Below are 18,314 nucleotides of genomic sequence, written 5' to 3'. Positions count from 1 at the left end.
TTAAAGTTGCTGTGTGGACACATGAATAAACCTTTTGGTTGCAAACTGTCTGCCACTTTACACCCTTGTTAGGCAGTTTGAAGGGAGTCACCCAGACGTGTTACTATGTGCCTCCAACAGCGAACATCCATAGGGGGCAGGCAATGGGCTTAAATTAATGCCCCATGACATTGCACTGGATGCTAAATTTAATTGCCACGGGGGAAGGGAGCGGAGGGTAGTTATGACAGAAATAGCTGAAACACCGGTTTGAAAACATAGCTTAAGCTCAAAGTGGCTGTAGTGAAGGACTCATAATGTTACATCGCCTCTGAGTCAGAAGGTTTTGTGGGTTCAAGCCCCACTCCAGACACTTGAGCACAAAAATCTAGGCTGATGCTCCCAGTGCAGTGCTGAGGGAGTGCTACACTGTCGGAGATGCCGTCTTTCGAATGAGATGTTAAACCGAGGCCCCGTCTGCTGTCTCAGGTGGACATAAAAGATCCCATGGCACTATTTTGAAGAAGAGGAGGGGAGTTATCCCCCCAGTGTCCAGGTCAATATTTATCCCTCAACCAACATAATCAAAAGAGATTATCTAGTCATTGTCACACTGCTGTTTGTGGGAGCTTGCTGTGTGCAAATTGGCTGCCGAGTTTCCCACATTACAGCAGTGACTACACTTCAAAAAGTACTTCATTGGCTGCAAAGCGCTTTGGGAAGTCCTGAGGTGGTGAAAGGCACTATATAAATGCAAGTCTTTCTTTCTCTTAAAGTTGTGCCTTGCTTGAACGGGCCGGTTATGGAGTTGATCCAAATATAATAGTTTTTTTTCCTGCAGAGCACCAAGTCTTCCACAGGGACAGGGTGAAGATTGTCTTTTAAATCAATGCACGGAAAGGGGGAATCTAACAGTAGCTTGTCGAATGAGGCTGCGTAAAAGATTCCGTTTATTTCTCAACAGCCAAGGTTACCCTATTCCTAGCTGCCGAGGTTGAGCATGTCGGGGAAAAAAAGGACTGGACTGAAATAAAGCGGAAAAAAAGGCATTTGCAGAGGCAATCAGGGCTCCTGACTTCCTTGTGAAGAAAACCGTCCCCTAGTGCAAACCTCAGAGTGGCTGCGGTAATGAAAATATCATGATATAACTGGTTTGTAATGAGCTGTGCTTTATAAAGCAGCTGTAAATCCAAGTGGCCAGACACAGCAGGAAGGGGACAGCTATTCACAATCTATTGTGGCAATTATAGAGACACTGCTCCCAATTCACATATGCTACTGAGAAATGAGATCTCATTGAGTATGCTAACCGTATGTTGCCTTGTCTATTTTTCTTCCTATTTTCTGCCTCTACTCCTGGAGACACAGGCCCTTGGAGGCTGTAATGTATGCACCTGGGAACATGCTCACTGGTTTGCCCGGAGGAGGCGGGGGTCCCCAATGGAGTGCACTCTACGCGGGAGTCCTCCCTCTATTTATTGGGGACTTGGCCTGGAGGGTGGTGCACGGAGCAGTGCCGTGCAATAACATTTTAAGTCGGTTCACGGGCTCCCAGGCCGCCTGCAATTTCTGCGGTCTGGAAGAGACCGTGTTCCATGTTTTTATACTGAGTGTGTGAGGTTGCAGCCCCTCTTCCAATATTTGAAGGGGCTGCTCCTCAAATTCTGGTTGCACTTCAGTCCCGCGCTCCTGATCTTTGAGCACCCTGTGCGGAGGGGAGCGGGCAGGTCGGAAGGCCTCCTCGTAGGACTGTTCCTGGGCACGGCCAAGGGGGCCATCAGCCGGTCCAGGCAGCGGGTGATCAAGGGGGTCATTCAGCCCGACTGCCTGCCTCTCTTCTGCGGTTACATCCGAGCCAGGGTGTCCCTGGAGATGGAGCACGCGGTGTCCACCGGTACGCTCGTGGCCTTCCACGAGAGGGGGCACCGGAGGGACTGGAGTGCATCATCACCCCCGGCAACCAAATTTTAATTTAATTTGTTAGGTTTTCTAGTTGTTGTGTCCCTTAGCAAGGGGTGTCATGGTACATCAGTCATTGAAGGTTGGCATGCAGGTACAGCAGGCGGTGAAGAAAGCAAATGGCATGTTGGCCTTCATAGCGAGGGGATTTGAGTACAGGGGCAGGGAGGTGTTGCTACAGTTGTACAGGGCCTTGGTGAGGCCACACCTGGAGTATTGTGTACAGTTTTGGTCTCCTAACTTGAGGAAGGACATTATTGCTATTGAGGGAGTGCAGCGAAGGTTCACCAGACTGATTTCCGGGATGGCGGGACTGACATATCAAGAAAGACTGGATCAACTGGGCTTGTATTCACTGGAGTTCAGAAGAATGAGAGGGGATCTCATAGAAACGTTTAAAATTCTGACGGGTTTAGACATGTTAGATGCAGGAACATTGTTCCCGATGTTGGGGAAGTCCAGAACCAGGGGTCACAGTCTAAGGATAAGGGGTAAGCCATTTAGGACCGAGATGAGGAGAAACTTCTTCACCCAGAGAGTGGTGAACCTGTGGAATTCTCTACCACAGAAAGTTGTTGAGGCCAATTCACTAAATATATTCAAAAAGGAGTTAGATGAAGTCCTTACTACTAGGGGGATCAAGGGGTATGGCGAGAAAGCAGGAATGGGGTACTGAAGTTGCATGTTCAGCCATGAACTCATTGAATGGCGGTGCAGGCTCGAAGGGCCGAATGGCCCACTCCTGCTTCTATTTTCTTTGTCTATGTTTCTATGTTACCTGATGGATCCGGCCCTTCAGGTACCAGGTTACCCGGGCTACAGGCGTCAAAACTAAAAGTTACGTTAAATAGGAGGCACGAAGTGCCCTTAAGATATTTTATGTGACCCGAGAACATCAGTCCCCACGCCCCATCTCTGTTCACACCGGAAGTGGGTGGGTTTGGGGTCCTTTTGTCCATCGATTTTAATGGTTTAATGGTTAGAATATATAACTCGTTACCACTAGCAATAGTTGAGACGAATACCATAGGTTGAGGGCAAGCTCGATAAGTACATGAGGGGAGAAAGGAATAGAATATGCTGAGAGGGTTAAATGAAGAGGAGTGGCAGGAGGCTGGTGTAGAACATAAACACCGGCACGGACCCATTGGGCGGAATGGCCTGTTTCTGTTTTTCACTTTAATTCTATGCAATGTGAATGCATTGAAGGGGTTGCTGACCCATAACCCATTTGGGGAAAAAAGCTCCTGGTGGTACTCAATGTTCCCTTTATTTTGGGGGGGGGCTGCAGGGCAGTGAGCAGCCCCTTTAAGGCCTATTCAAAATACTGCGCATGCGCATTTTTTTCCCCCATTGAAAAACCAGCTGCACGAGAGCTCCAGAGCGGTGCACGGCCGTGCAGCTTAAACGGGACATTGGTGATACTACATACACAGCCAGCATCTCTTCCGTTACTGCTGGTGTCGGGCAATCTAGCCTCCCGCCCCGTGACATTCCCAGGGCTTCCTGCGCCCTTGCGTGTCGGGGCCTCGTATTACGATGCTCGGCCAGCTCAATTGGGTGCAGGAGCGTGCAGTGCCGAGGAACAGTGGGCCTGGTGGTGTTGCATCGGAACCGTAGTCATTAAGCAACGCCTCCATTTCAAAATTCTCATCCTTGTTTTCAAATCCCTCCATGGCCTCGCCCCCTCCCTATCTCTGAAATCTCCTCCAGCCCCACAACCCTCCCACTCCCCCACCCCTCCCCCGCCCCCCCCACCCACCACCGAGATGTCTGCGATCCTCTAATTCTGCTCTCTTGTGCATCCCTGATTGTTATCAGGCAACCATCGGTGGCCGTGCCTTCTGTTGCCTCGGCCCCAAGCTCTGGAACTCCCTGTCCAAACCTCAACGCCTCTTTTTCCTCCTCAAGACGCTCCTTAAAACCTACCTCTTTTACTCAGCTTTTGGTCACCTGCGCTAATTTCTACTTATCCGGTTCGGCGTCAAATATTTTATCTTATAACGCTCCTGTGAAGCGCCTTGGGACGTTTCACTACGTTAAAGGCGCTATATAAATACAAGTTGTTGTTGTTGTTGTTGTATTATTGGTCCCCAGAAATACATCACAAACTCACTTTGTGAGTGATGTCTCATTAAGAATGATGGACAGGTCTTGCCTCCACATGTAAGTTAAGGTGTGACAAATAAATGTTATTTGAAGACAGTGACCCTTTAAGATTTGTAGACATATAAGCAATTTTGACATCAAAGAAAGGGTTGCGTTCCTATCGCGCATTTCATCATCTCAGCGTGTCCCATAGCTCTTTACAGCCAATAAAGCACTATTGAAGTCACAGTTGTAATCTAGGAAACACAGCAGCCAATTTGCAGACAGGCAGCAATGTAACAATGACTAACTAATCTGTTTTTGTGATGTTGATTGAGGGATAAATATTGGCCAGGACACCGGGGATAACTCCCCTACACTTCTCGAAATAGTGTCGCGGAATATTTTAAGTCCACCTGAGTAGGCAGACGGTTTAACGCCTCCTCTGAAAGACGGCATCTCCAACAGTGTATCGTCATCCTAGGCGGTCTCTCGAACGAGGATGACTTGCTTCCACATGAGTTCACAGATGTTTCAATGAAGGACCCGATATTCCAGTCCTGAACATAGAAACATAGAAAATAGGTGCAGGAGTAGGCCATTCGGTCCTTCGAGCCTGCACCACCATTCAATATAATCATGGCTGATCATTTTTGCAACTTTAGCACCCCATTCCTGCCTTCTCTCCATACCCCTTGATCCCTTTAGTCCTAAGGACTACATCTAACTCCCTTTTGAATATATATAACGAACTGGTCTCAACAACTTTCTGTGGTAGAGAACTCCACAGGTTCACCTCTCTCTGGGTGAAGAAGTTTCTCCTCATCTCGGTCCTAAATGGCTTACCCCTCACCCTTCGAATGTGACCCCTGGTTCTGGACTTCCCCGACATCGGGAACATTCTTCCTGCATCTAACTTGTCCAATCCCGTCAGATTTTTATATGTTTCTATGAGATCCCCTCTCATTCTTCTAAATTTTAGTGAATATAAGCACAGTCGATCCAGTCTTCATATGTCAGTCCTTCCATCCCGGGAATCAGTCTGGTGAACCTTCGCTGTAGTCCCTCAATAGCAAGAATGTCCTTCCTCAGATTAGGAGACCAAAACTGTACACAATATTCCAGGTGTAGCCTTACAAAGGTCCTGTACAACTGCAGTAAGAGCTCCCTGCTCCTATACTCAAATCCTCTCGCTAAGAAGGCCAACATGCCATTTGCCTTCTTCGCCGCCTGCTGTACCTGCATGCCAACTTTCAAATTGAAGGGTGGAAGATGCCTATACGTGGATTTTTTTAACGTGTGATGGCCATTGCACATCAGCCACCACACACGGGCTTGACAGAGCTAGGTCTTGGTCCAGTGGCAAGGATTAACCAGGGCGACTGGAGACCAGCTCTGCTGCACAGACCTAGTGCGCACACAAAACGCACAGTGTGGGCTGGCCCGTGCTGCCCCGGGCCCTCGGCTCCCCTGGGCCCCGTTACCCTCATTCACCGCACCTCCGCCACAATCTCTCGCCGTTCCTCCACCACAAACACTCGCTGCACCTCCACCACGATCACTCGTCGCTCCTCTGCACCAAACATTCGCCGCACCTCCGCCACGACCTCTTGCCGCTCCTCCGCCACAAGCATTCGCCTCACCTCCAACAGCGCAATACTCCCTCAGCACTGCACTGGAGCGTCAGACTTGATTTTTGTGCTCAAATCTCTAGAGTGGGACCAGAACCCGTGCCCTTCTGACTCAGAGGTGAGAGCACTACCCACTGTGCCACGGCTGACACCGATAACACTTACGCAATGTATGGGAAGCTCTCGGAGGGAGAGGCAGAATGAGCCTGAGACACGTTGGATTAGTCTCTTCCCAACTGGAATTGTATTATGCAGAGGAAGCAACAGTGAAACACCTTCCTCAGTCACCCCTGCCTAAAATACAAGATACTGCAGTCAATTAGAAACCTGTCATTTCAACTCTGGGAATTGGATTCTGTAATATAATTATTGTAGGTATCATTCAATTTTGTTTAAATATAATGAATCTTTATTGTACTGATTCTACTATTGTAGAATTCTTATTGTAGCATTTACCATGTAAATTGAATTTTTTTTAAAGTTTTTCAGCTGTGTCTGTTTGCGGCGCATTTTGGCTGCCGCATCGGACCTGAACCATTGCTTCTGTTCTGGCTCGGGGTCAAATTGATGTGTTTTGTCTTGTAACATTGCTGTGTAGCGCCTTGGGGACGTTTTACGACAGTACGTTAAAAGCGCTATTTAAATCAAAGTTATAATGACTATTTAGAGCACCACCTAGCGGACTACTGCTCCGTCTAGTGGACACTGTGGTAATGCAGCTGCTGATGTAACTACCATAAAAGTCACGTGATGTATTGGAGCCATCTTGTAAAGTGTGTGTGTCAGTGATGTCGTAAAGAAGACATTACAGATTCAAATCCAGTCCAGAGCGGCGGGATGAAGGTCTGCGCTCTCTGTTGGCTGTAATGAAATTGGTTTTGGGCAGTCTGGAGCCAGTTTCTATTGAACGCGGCCCACAGCGTAAAGTTGCTGGTTTTCTTTGGCAGTCTCACTCGAAAGGGCATAAGGAAAGCTGGTGCGCGCTCGGGATTGAGAGTTTTGGCTGAAGAGAGCAGCATGGAGCTTGCCGTAGAGGAAGCGCAGCGAAGGTTCACCAGACTGATTCCTGGGATGGCAGGATTGTCATACAAGGAGAGATTGGGTTGACTAGGCCTGTATTCCCGAGTTTAGAAGAATGAGATAGGGATCTCATTGAAACATATAAAATTCTGACGGGGTTGGATAGACTGAATGCGGGGAGGATGTTTCCCCTGGCTGGGAAGCCTAGAACAAGGGGTCACAGTCCAGGGACAGAGGGACGTCAGCTCGTCGCCAAGGCAGGAAAGAAAGAAAGACTTGCATTTATATAGCACCTTTCACGGCCACTGGACGCCCCAAAGCACTTTACAGCCAATGAAGTACTTTTGGAGTGTAGTTACTGTTGTAATGTAGGAAAGGCGGCAGCCAACTTGTGCACAGCAAGCTCCCACAAACAGCAATGTGACAATGACCTGATAATCTGGGGTTTTTTTTGTTATGTTGATTGAGGGATAAATATTGGCCAGGACACCGGGGATAGCTCCCCTGTTCTTCTTCAAAATAGTGCCAGGGATCTTTTATGTCCACTTGAGAGAGCAGACAGGGCCTCGGTTTAACGCCTCATCCGAAAGACGGCACCTCCGACAGTGCGGCACTCCCTCAGTACTGCACTGGGAGTGTCAGCCTAGATTTTTTTGTGCTCAAGTCCCCGGAGTGGGACTTGAACCCACAAACCTTTGAGACTGGTGGCCGTGCAAGGCGCTATATAAATGCAAGTCTTTCATTCTTTCTAGGTCCCAGTGAGAACAGGGCAGTGCACCCATTCCCTTTGTGTAACCCTCTTTAAAATGGTCACACTCCCCTTCTAATTGGGAAGTTATATTTACCGAGCAAACTTAAAATATACAGGTTGTTCATTAAGATTTCTTTACAGAAATGCCTCAGTAGCCCTTCTGAGGGCTAAGTACTGCATTGATTAATTATGCTCACTGTGTTTATTAATCAATCTCTTCTCCTTTGCTTTATCCTATAAATTACTTATTCATAAACAGTGCACCTTTTCCAAAAGCAGCTCACTAACTGGGACCATTATTCTGTTTCAGGATCAGCCCAAGAAGGCAATTACCAATCACTTAAGCACAGGCAACCTGCTTTCTTCGAATGCTGAATGAAGCAAAATTGACATTCGCTGATGGACGGGCCCAACTAATGGAGTGAAATGCTATTCGCCTGTGAAGTGTGGATAACATCTTAGAGCTGGTGTGACCTGCCTTGGTCCTAATTGCATTTACTAACAGCGCTCATTAAAATGCCCTCTTAACAGTGAAGAGATCTGCATTCCGATATCACTTCGCCATACCCTCCCCCGATATTGTGCTAACTACATCTTAAAGGACTTGATAGCAGCTTTAGAATCGGAAAAGATGTGGCTGAAAGATTTCATGTTTATTAGCTTGGCAGCCGTTACGTTGACTCAAGCGATACCTTGGCGCGTCAGCTGCCCGAATGTGTGCATTTGCGAAATTAAGCCTTGGTTCACGCCGAGGTCAATGTACAGAGAGGCTCCAACAGTGGACTGCAATGATTTTTTTATGTCTCGAGTTCCTGCGAATTTGCCGGAAGGAACGCAGACGTTGCTACTGCAGAGCAACAGGATTGCCAAGGTCGAGCCAGATGAGCTGAATCACCTGGTGAACCTGACAGAACTGGACCTGTCCCAAAACAGCTTCTCCAGGATTGAAGACTTCAGCTTGAGGAATATGTCCAATCTCCTGGTCCTCCACTTGGAAGAGAACCAGCTGACCGAACTGTCGGGGAACTGCTTCTCTGCTCTCACCAACCTTCAAGAACTCTACCTGAACCATAACCAGCTGAGCAGTATTTCCGCTAGAGCTTTCTTTGGCCTCGAGAACCTACTTCGGCTCCATCTGAACTCCAACAAGTTGAGGACCATTAAAAGTGAGTGGTTTGAGACCATACCCGGCCTGGAGATCCTCATGATTGGAGAGAATGCCGTAGACATGATCCAGAACATGAACTTTAAGCCTCTCGTCAATCTCAGGAGCCTTGTATTGAGTGGAATGAGCATGAAAGAAATCTCAGATTATGCTCTGGAGGGTCTGGAGAACTTGGAAAGCATTTCTTTTTACGACAACAAATTGCCGAAGGTCCCAAAGGTGGCCCTCCAGAAAGTTCCAGATCTCAAATTTTTGGATTTGAACAAAAATCCAATTCAAAGGATACAACAGAGTGATTTTACAGATATGCTACACCTGAAAGAGTTGGGCATCAACAATATGGAGGAACTGATCTCCATTGACAAATTTGCTTTGGACAATCTACCAGAGTTGACCAAACTGGAGGTGACCAACAACCCAAAACTTTCCTACATTCACTCCAGCGCATTCCGCCTCCTTCCCCAAATGGAGACCCTTATGCTCAACAACAACGCGCTGAGTGCCTTATACAAAAGGACGGTGGAGTCGCTCTCAAAGCTCCAGGAGATCAGCATTCACAGCAACCCCATCCGCTGCGACTGCGTCATCCGCTGGGTGAACGCCAACGAGAACCGCATCCGCTTCATCGAGCCGCAGTCGACCTTGTGCGTGGACCCGCCAGAGTTCAAGAGGCGAAATCTGAGGGAGGTCCCGCTGCGAGAGATGACGGACCGCTGCCTCCCTCTCATCCCCCCCCAAGCCTTTCCCTCGCACCTCGACATGGGAACAGGCGAGTCCCTTGCCCTCCACTGCCGAGCTTTCGCCGAGCCCGACCCCGAGATCTATTGGGTCACACCGTCCGGTGACAGACTTTTGGGCGACACTGCGTCAGACAACTACCGAGTGCGCCCCGAGGGGACGCTGGAGATACTCAATATAACCACAAACCAAGCGGGACTCTACACCTGTGTGGCCCACAACCTGGTTGGGGCCGACACTAAAAGCGTGACCCTCAGAGTGAGCGGCTTCTACCCAGAAAACAAAGCAAACGTTCAGCTGTACGTCCAGGAAATGGAAGCCCACCATATCCTGCTGTCCTGGGTCATCCCCTCCAACATAATCTCCTCAAACATCACTTGGTCACGCACCATGAGCAACAGCAGCTTGGATCCTGCCTTTATAGCTCGTATCCCTGCTGGCGTTCACAGGTACAACCTGACCCGCCTTGAGCCACTGGCCGAATATGCAATATGCGTGCGTGTGGCGTACATCCATCTCCACACCGAGATATCCTGCATCAGGATCAGGACCAAGGAGGCCAATTTAGCAACCGGTGCTACTGAGTTAAGACCACAATTTCTAATTGCCTTGACTGCCTGTGCACTGCTGGTGGCAATAAGTGTCTCGTCTCTTCGTGGGCTTGTGTCGACCAGGCAAAAGGTTGGCGCGGAGCACAGCCCCTTGGCAATGTGCATGCAAAAGAATTTGTCCATCTCGCTGCATGGGATTTACCCTCCCTTCGTCAAGCGCTGGGAACCCCAAAGCAACTCGGGCACAACAATAGCACTGGAGGTTCAGTCCACCCCACTGGGCCCCCCCAATGTCGACCATCGTGAGGCCAACTGAGACAATGCCAATGTGAAAAAAACACAAAGACCACCCAAGGTAACAACAGACAGTGTGTCTCCTTTCGCTGTCCGGGACGAACAGGCAAAACGGATCAAGAAAACAAACGACGGTGTGCACACGTCTGCTGAGGTGAAGAATACAAAGTCAAATCTGGGTCCTGCCCAGTTCTTTCAGACTCAAAGAGGGCCACGGTTTTTTTGTAGCAGTAAACTCCCACCTGGTAGAAAACTCCCTTCTCTGTCCGACTGATGTTCAATGTGTTTGTTCTGTACTGGTTATGAACTCTGTTTATAGGAGACATATATTAGGAATCCGGGAAAGATTACACAACAACAAAAAAAAACGGGATCTTGCTATTCAGAAATGTATCCGATTTCTTATGTAAAACGTTTGTGACCATGTCGATAGAAAATCTGCCGTTATTTTCGAGCCAGGCCACTTGAAAATCGCCCCACCCTCCCGCCCCCCCCTCGAGACAGTTTACAACAATTTTATACACGACGTATGTGCATATTTTTCTAGGTTCAGACGGTAACGTCACACTTTGGTTTTGAGCTCCCCTCTGTCCTTTCTGTTGCTCAGAGCAACTGACGATGTGACCCCCCCTCCCCCCATCTCCTCTCTCCCCTCTCCCCCATCCAAATCCCACTATGAGCGCCGCAAAGGAATTTCGCACTTTTCAGGCGACGCCAGTGTTTTCCATCACTGCGCCATTTACCGAACTCATTTTCTGTAGATTTCCTGTACCGCTAACCATTACTACGCACACAAACTCCCCCCCCCCCCCCACCCCACACTCACACAAAACGGGCAGAAACGCGAAGGACCCACGGAGAATTTCTTTTGATTGCAGTATTTTCTGAATAAACAACAACAACAACAAAAAAAGTTACAAAGCAAAACTTGTCATACCTTTATCTTTTGTTTTTAAAATCGTCCTTCCGTCGTGTCGCTCAGTGCCATCCGGGAAAGGATGGGAAATTCCAGTCAGTGTGAAGCTTCGGTGAGGTGATCCACTTTGGCAGGAAAAATAAAAAAGGAAATTATAATTTAAATGGAAAAAAATTGCAAAGTGCTGCAGTACAGAAGGACCTGGGGGGTCCTTGTGCATGAAACACAAAATGTTAGTATGCAGCTACAGCAAGTAATCAGGAAGGCAAATGGCCTTTATTGCAAGGGGGATCGAGTATAAAAGCAGAGAAGTCCTGCTACAACTGTACAGGGTATTGGTGAGGCCACACCTGGAGTACTGCGTACAGTTTTGGTCTCGTATTTAAGGAAGGATACACTTGCATTGGAGGCTGTTCAGAAAAGGTTCACTAGGTTGATTCCGGAGATGAGGGGGTTGACTTGTGAAGAAAGGTTGAGTAGGTTGGGCCTATACACATTGGAGTTCAGAAGAATGAGAGGTGATCTTATTGAAACAGATAAGAGGCTGAGAGGGCTCAACAGGGTAGGTGCAGAGAGGATGTTTCCCCTCGTGGGGGAATTTAGAACTAGGGGGCATGCTTTAAGAACCATTTAGAACTGAGATGAGGAGGAATTTCTTCTCAGAGGGTTGTAAATCTGTGGAATTCTCTGCCCCAGGGAGCTGTGGAGGCTGGGTCATTGAATATATTTAAGGTGGAGATAGACAGATTTTTGAATGATAAGGGAGTCAAGGGTTATGGGGAGCGGGCGGGGAAGTGGAGCTGAGCCCATGATCAGATCAGCCATGATCTTATTAAATGGCAGTGCAGGCTCGAGGGGCCAAATGGCCTATTCCTGCTCCTATTTCTTATGTTCTTATTACCTGGGATAATCAAACATTAGAGTATATTGTGGGCATTTGTTTCCTTTTTCCCGCCATTAGGACTGAGATGAGGAGGAACTTCTTCACTCAGAAGGTTGTGAATCTTTGGAATTCACTGCTCCGGAGGGCTGTGGATGTTGAGTCATTGAGTATATTCAAGGCTGAGGTGGATTGGTTTATAAACTCTCGGGGAATCAAGGGATCTGGGGATCAAGCGGGAAAGTAGAGTTGAGGGAGAAGATCAGCCACGATCTTATTGAATGGCGGAGCAGGCTCAAGGGGCCGAATGGCCGACTCCTGCTCCTATTTCTTTTGTTTCTTTTGGAACTTTTGGGACAATTCTAACCTAATCTGCCCGTCGGGAAGCTGACAGGATCGGGTGCAATGCCGATTTGACAACTTGCCCGATTTTACTCTAACGAAGAATAATATCGGGCAGGATGTAAAACTGGTCTTCCTCCCGATCCCCTAGGTCTCCTGAATGGTGAGTTAGATTCAAATTGTCCCCTTTGTTTCTGGTGCCACTTTTTCTCCTGCCTGCTGCTGAGATTGTTGGTTCCTACCGGATACAAATCAATGGACAACATCGCCACCAACCCCTACCTTGTCCCAGCGGACTTTCTTTAATGTAAAAGCGTCAGAATTCATCGGCTATTTCATCATGGGAGCATCACGCTCAAGCACAATTCTCTCCTCAGCTGACAGCCACACACAACAGCGTCTACAGGGGGGGGGGGGGGGAAATAGGGGTGGGGTCACTGGGAAGGCATCACGAGTGAATACCCGAGCTGATCTTTTCCTCCCTAGCTCAGAATTACTGAGAACAACCAGAGTGCTCTTTTCTCGATAAGATGGGCTAACTCACCACAACAACAAATCTTGCATTTATATAGCGCCTCTAATGTTGTAAAACGTCCCGCAGCGCTTCACAGGAGCATTATCAGACAAGTGATCAAAGAGGTTTTAAGGAGCGTCTTAGAGGTGGAGAGAGAGAGGTGGAGAGGTTTAGGGAGGGAATTCCAGAGCGTAGGGCCCAGGCAGTTGAAGGCTCGGCCACCAATGGTGGTGAGAATGAAATTGGGGATGCACAAGAGACCAGAATGTTAGGAACGCTGTGTTCTCAGAGGGTTGTAGGCCCCGAGGAGGTTACAGAGATAGGGAGACCTGGATTAATAATTTTACTAACTAAGCCATAGGACGGAGAGAACAAAGATTACTTCTTCTTAGGCTGTCCCCTGGAGTCGAGGATGACTCGCTTCCACACTAAGATGAGTTCTCAGGTGACTGATGAGACCAATGCGGGACCTACAGACTCTGTCACAGGTGGGGCAGACGGTGGTGGGAGGGACGGGTGGGTGGGGCGCTTGGGTTGTCGTGCGCTTCTTCTGCTGTTACGCTTGGCTTCCGCCTGCTCCCGATGAAGAGACTCGAGGTGTTTGGCACCTTCTCGAATGCTTCTTCTCCACTTTGGGCAGTCTTGGGCCAGGGATTCCCGAGAGTCGGTGGGGATGTTACATTTTTTTCAAGGAGGCTCTAAGGGTGGCCTTGAAGCATTTTCTCTGCTCTCCTGTGAGCTCTGAGTAGAATGTTTGTTTTGGAGTCTTGTATCAGGTATGCGGACGATGTGGCCCATCCATCAGAGCTGATTGAGTGTGGTCAGTGCCTCGATGCTGGGGATGTTGGCCTGAGAGAGAACACTGATGTTGGTGCACCGATCCGGCCAATGGATTTGCAGGATTCTGCGGAGGCAGCGTTGGTGGTACTTACTCAACTCACAAGGCCACTTTTCGAAGGTTGTGTACAATTTGGGCACCCCACCTTCAATAAGGCAGAACTGAAATATTGGAGAGGGTTCGGAGAATCACAACAGAATGATTCTGGGATTTAAGGCTCTAAGTTCGGTGACTCATAGAGCTGAACTTGTTATATTGTTGGAGAAGGAACTTGATCTAAGTCATTAAAATAATGAGGGCCATGGATAAGACAGATGTGAGCATATTATTTAATTTAGGCTTTGATAATAGAACCAGAGAACATGAATATAAAATGAACAGACCCAAAACCAGACGAGGCATTAGATTAAAAGCAAAATCACAGAGATGGGGGAAACAGTCAGGTCAGGCAGCATTTACAGAGAAGAGATGAGTTGTTAACATTTCAGGCCTGGACCATTCATCAGAACTGGAAGATATTACAGATGAACAAACTATGAAAAAGAAAAGAAGGGATCAAACGGAGAGGAAAACACACCCACACAAACCCCTCCCCCCACACACAGACACCCCCCCCCCCACACACACACACACACCCCTCCACACCCCCACACCTCCCCCCCCCCACACACACACATACACATACACCCCCTCCCCTGCACACTTCCTCCCTCCCCCCACCCACATACACCCCCACACACACCACCCCTCCCCCCGCACACACACACATACCGCTCCCCCACAACCCACCCCTCCCCCACCCACATACACCTCCACGCACACCCCTCCCCCCCCATACACCATCCCTCTCTCCCCACACACACACACCCCCCACACACACACACACATACACCCCCCCACACACACACTCCCCCACACACCCCACCCCTCCCCCCACCAACACATCCCCCCCCCCCCACACACACACATAAACACACACCCCACATACCCACATTAACACCCCCCCACACACACACACAGACACACACACCCCACATACCCACATTAACACCCCCCCCACACACACACACAGACACACACACCCCACATACCCACATTAACACCCCCCCACACACACACACAGACACACACACCCCACATACCCACATTAACACCCCCCCCCACACACACACACAGACACACACACCCCACATACCCACATCCCACTCCTCTCTCCCCACACACACATACCCACCCCCCCCGCCACACACACACACACAAACCCCTCCACCCTCACACACCTCCACACCTCCCCTCCCACACACACACACACACACACACACCCCTACACCTAAACACAAAGACACACACACATACAGACACACACACATTCATTCACAAACACACACAGGGCAAAAAATATAATGGGGTGTGAAGTGTTCACGTAGGAAACATGAGATGATTAAATGGCAGAAGTGATATTAGCAGGAGACATTAGGAGGCATAATGAGAGAAATCAAGGAAAGAGAGGGGGGAATTTGGATAATGCTGGCGGGCCGGCCAGCCGGAGCACCCTGGGTGCAGGGAGCACCGGGACAGCTAGGCCCGGGGTTCGATTGAGACTGGACCTCGGGCTGCGGAAACCTGCGGCGATGTAGACGTCAAATTCAGTCCTTCAGGTAGGTCCTGGGGATGGGGGAGGGTGTGGAGGGGAGGCGATCGGAAGGGAGCAGAACAGGGGCCGGCAATATTCAGGGCACCTCTTCATCACCCCACAGGCAAAGTTTTTTTTCCCTAGTTAGCCCTCTTCTGGCTCCGACCCCCTTCCCTGGAGCGAAACTCACCGCTGCAGCCCGCTCAGCTCACTCATGTTAAAATTGCAGTCAGGTCCCGATGATGCCATTCAGACCCGACATGCACATGTACAAAATGGACTCCTCCGGCCTTGGGCAGGACTCCATGCCACCAGGTGTGTTGAGCAGGTTAAAGTCAGGAACCGTCAGCTGCTGGTCTGTGTGCCCACCCGCTCTGTTTCCGCTGGGCAGACGGGGTTAAAGTCGCCCCTTTTATGTGAGGGGTTCTATACACGTACACAAGTTGTTGGTTAGCGTGTTGCCAAGGCTCTGAGTCAGGATTTAGAAAAGATTTATATAGCACCTTTCATGCCCACCAGACATCAAACAGCACTTTACAGCCAATGAAGTAATTTAGAAGTGTAGTCACTGTTGTAATGTGGGAAACGCGGCAGCCAATTTGCACACAGCAAGCTCCCACAATCAGCAATGTGATAATGACCAGATAATCTCATTTTTACTGATAAATATTGTCCAGGACACTGGGGGGGGGGGAAATCCCCTCCTCTCCTTCGAATAGTGCCATGGGATCTTTTATGTCTACCTGAGAGGACAAATGGTTTAACATCTCATCGGATGTTGACACGTCCGACAGTGCAGCACTCCCTCAGTACTGCACAGGAGAACTGAGACGTTTAGAAAGAGAGTTCCAGAGTGTGTGCCAAGGGAACTGAAGACCCTGCTACTGAAAGTGGAATGAAGAGACTAAAATGATGCAGAGGAAGCCAGAGTTCGAAGAAAGAACGTTGCGAACTTTAAAAAAGTACACAGACCGATCTGCTATACATTGCAACACATTTATAAATTAACTATCTCTCCGAGCTTCCAACGTCAAACAGTTCGATTATCTCATCGCTCCAAAACAGTCACCAACAACAATCACAATTTCTATTTGACAAAGAAAGATAGACTTGCATTTCTGCAGCATTTTCCAGCCAATAAAATACTTTTGGAGTGTAGTCACTGTTGAAATGTAGGAAATGCAGCGGCCAATTTGTGCTCAGCAAGCTCCCGCAAACAGCAATGTGATAATGACCAGATAATCTGTTTTGTTTTTTTAAGTTGATTGAGGGATAAATATTGGCCAGGACAACAGGGATAGCTCCCCTGCTCTTAATTTAAAATAGTGCTGTGGGATCTTTTACGTCCACCTGAGAGAGCAGACAGGGGCCTCGGTTTAACGTCTCATTCGAGAGATGGCATCTCCGACAGTGCGGCGCTCCCTCAGCACTGCACTGGGAGTGTCAGCCTGGATTTTGTGCTCAAGTCCCTGGAGTGGGACTTGAACCCACAATCTTCTGACTCAGAGGCGAGAGTGCGACCCACTGAGCCACAGCTGACAACAGCAGCTGATTACAGACATGCAGAAATTTTCAACAACTTTATCTTCTTGAAACTTCCGGCTTTGGCTTGTTGGCTCCTTTAAGCGATTGAGTGGCTAAGGTGGCAGCCACAGCACTTGGCTTAATAAAGCCTTAATTAATGACCTGTTACAAGAAAATGCAGCAGCGTCCATTTTGAGAGCTACATATATATAAATATGACTCTTCTAGGGCACTGTGAGAGTTGTCGTAATGGCAGAATGGCAAGAGTTACATAGGGCCCAAGTTTTCCCCTAGGGTTAGAACAGCACATCTCCGTGTGGTGCGCTGACTTTTTAGAACAGAAACGGCACCTATTATTTACCTTGGTATTCTCCCCTCCGTCTGGTCGATCCAGGCCTTTGGCGCAGCGCACCAGAAGGCGTGGAGGGCGGAGTCAGGTCCCTGCGCTGAAAACAGTGCCGGGACCTCTGCACATGCGCGCATGTGCAGTAGCTCCTCGTCCCCGAGGCTGCGTGGGAGGGGCCCGAAGCACGCCGCCCCTAGCCCTGTCCGAATGGGCTCCCCGGGGAAGATCGGACTCAGGCCTCCCTCCCTCCCGTTCAATCCCGCTCCCCCCACCCCACTCTCGCTCAGCTTCCGCTCCACCCCGCCTCCCGTTCAGCTCCCGCTCCCCCCCTCCTCCCCCCTCCTCTCCTCCCCTCCCTCCGCCCTCCTCTCCCCCCTCCTCCCCCCTCCTCTCCGCCTCCTCCCTCCACCCTCCCTCCTGTTAAATCCTGACTCTAATGTACTGACTTACACGAGACACATGCTGAAGTCAAGGTCACTCAGGACCTGCACCTTTAATTCCAGCTCTCCAGTGCTGCACTTGCCTGAGACCTCCCTTTATATACCTCAGTGGGACAGGTATGGAGTGTCTCCTGCAAGTGCACCCCTGGTGGTAAGGTATGCTTATTGTTACAGGTCATATCCAGTTACATTCATGTATAGTATGGTAAGATACAATTATATTCAGTAATGAGAGATACATGACATCACCCCCCCAAGGTCTTATTGCCTTTATAGATTCAGTCTCTCAGGTGGTCTGCGCTCTCGTGTGGAGCGTCTTAGTTGTGGTTCAGTTGTTTGCCTTGGTGCCTGTTTTTCGTTCGGTGTGATTGCTGGTATCTCGCCTGGGCTGTATGTTTCGTTCGGTGTGATTGCTGGTATTTTGCCTGTGCTGTCTGTTGAGACTGCCCTTTCCTCAGGTTGTTCCACCTGTCTGTCCACCGCCCTTTCCTCAGGTTGTTCCACCTGTCTGTCCATCAGGTGTGGTGTGAGTTCCACATTGTAGTCTGCCTCTGGTTCTTCAGTGTTACTTTTTACTTGGTCTACATGCCTCCGGCAGGTTTGGCCATTGTCCATTTGTACAACCAGTAGCCTGTTTCTCTCTTTGTCTGTTACTGTCCCTGCAAGCCATTTGGGACCCCAGCCATAGTTTAGTACAAACACTTT

The 18,314-nt window shown here is 49.1% G+C and overlaps 1 protein-coding gene across 1 annotated transcript; it reads left to right on the top strand.

Annotated features, from left to right (window-relative positions):
• Window positions 1-8,059: 8,059 nt before the first annotated feature.
• Window positions 8,060-10,198, top strand: LOC139228298 (leucine-rich repeat neuronal protein 2-like). Its single transcript, XM_070859476.1, has one exon. It carries the CDS (start codon window positions 8,060-8,062, stop codon window positions 10,196-10,198), a length of 2,139 nt encoding a protein of 712 aa, XP_070715577.1.
• The last annotated feature ends 8,116 nt before the right edge of the window (window positions 10,199-18,314 follow it).

This window comes from Pristiophorus japonicus, chromosome 17, assembly GCF_044704955.1.
Source record: "Pristiophorus japonicus isolate sPriJap1 chromosome 17, sPriJap1.hap1, whole genome shotgun sequence".
Taxonomy (NCBI): Eukaryota; Metazoa; Chordata; class Chondrichthyes; family Pristiophoridae; genus Pristiophorus; species Pristiophorus japonicus.
This window is presented reverse-complemented; position numbering and strand designations above follow the sequence as displayed.

What these genes read in the sequence shown, in the direction of transcription:
- LOC139228298 (XM_070859476.1), top strand. Translation starts at nt 8,060, where the DNA reads ATGTGGCTGAAAGATTTCATGTTTATTAGCTTGGCAGCCGTTACGTTG.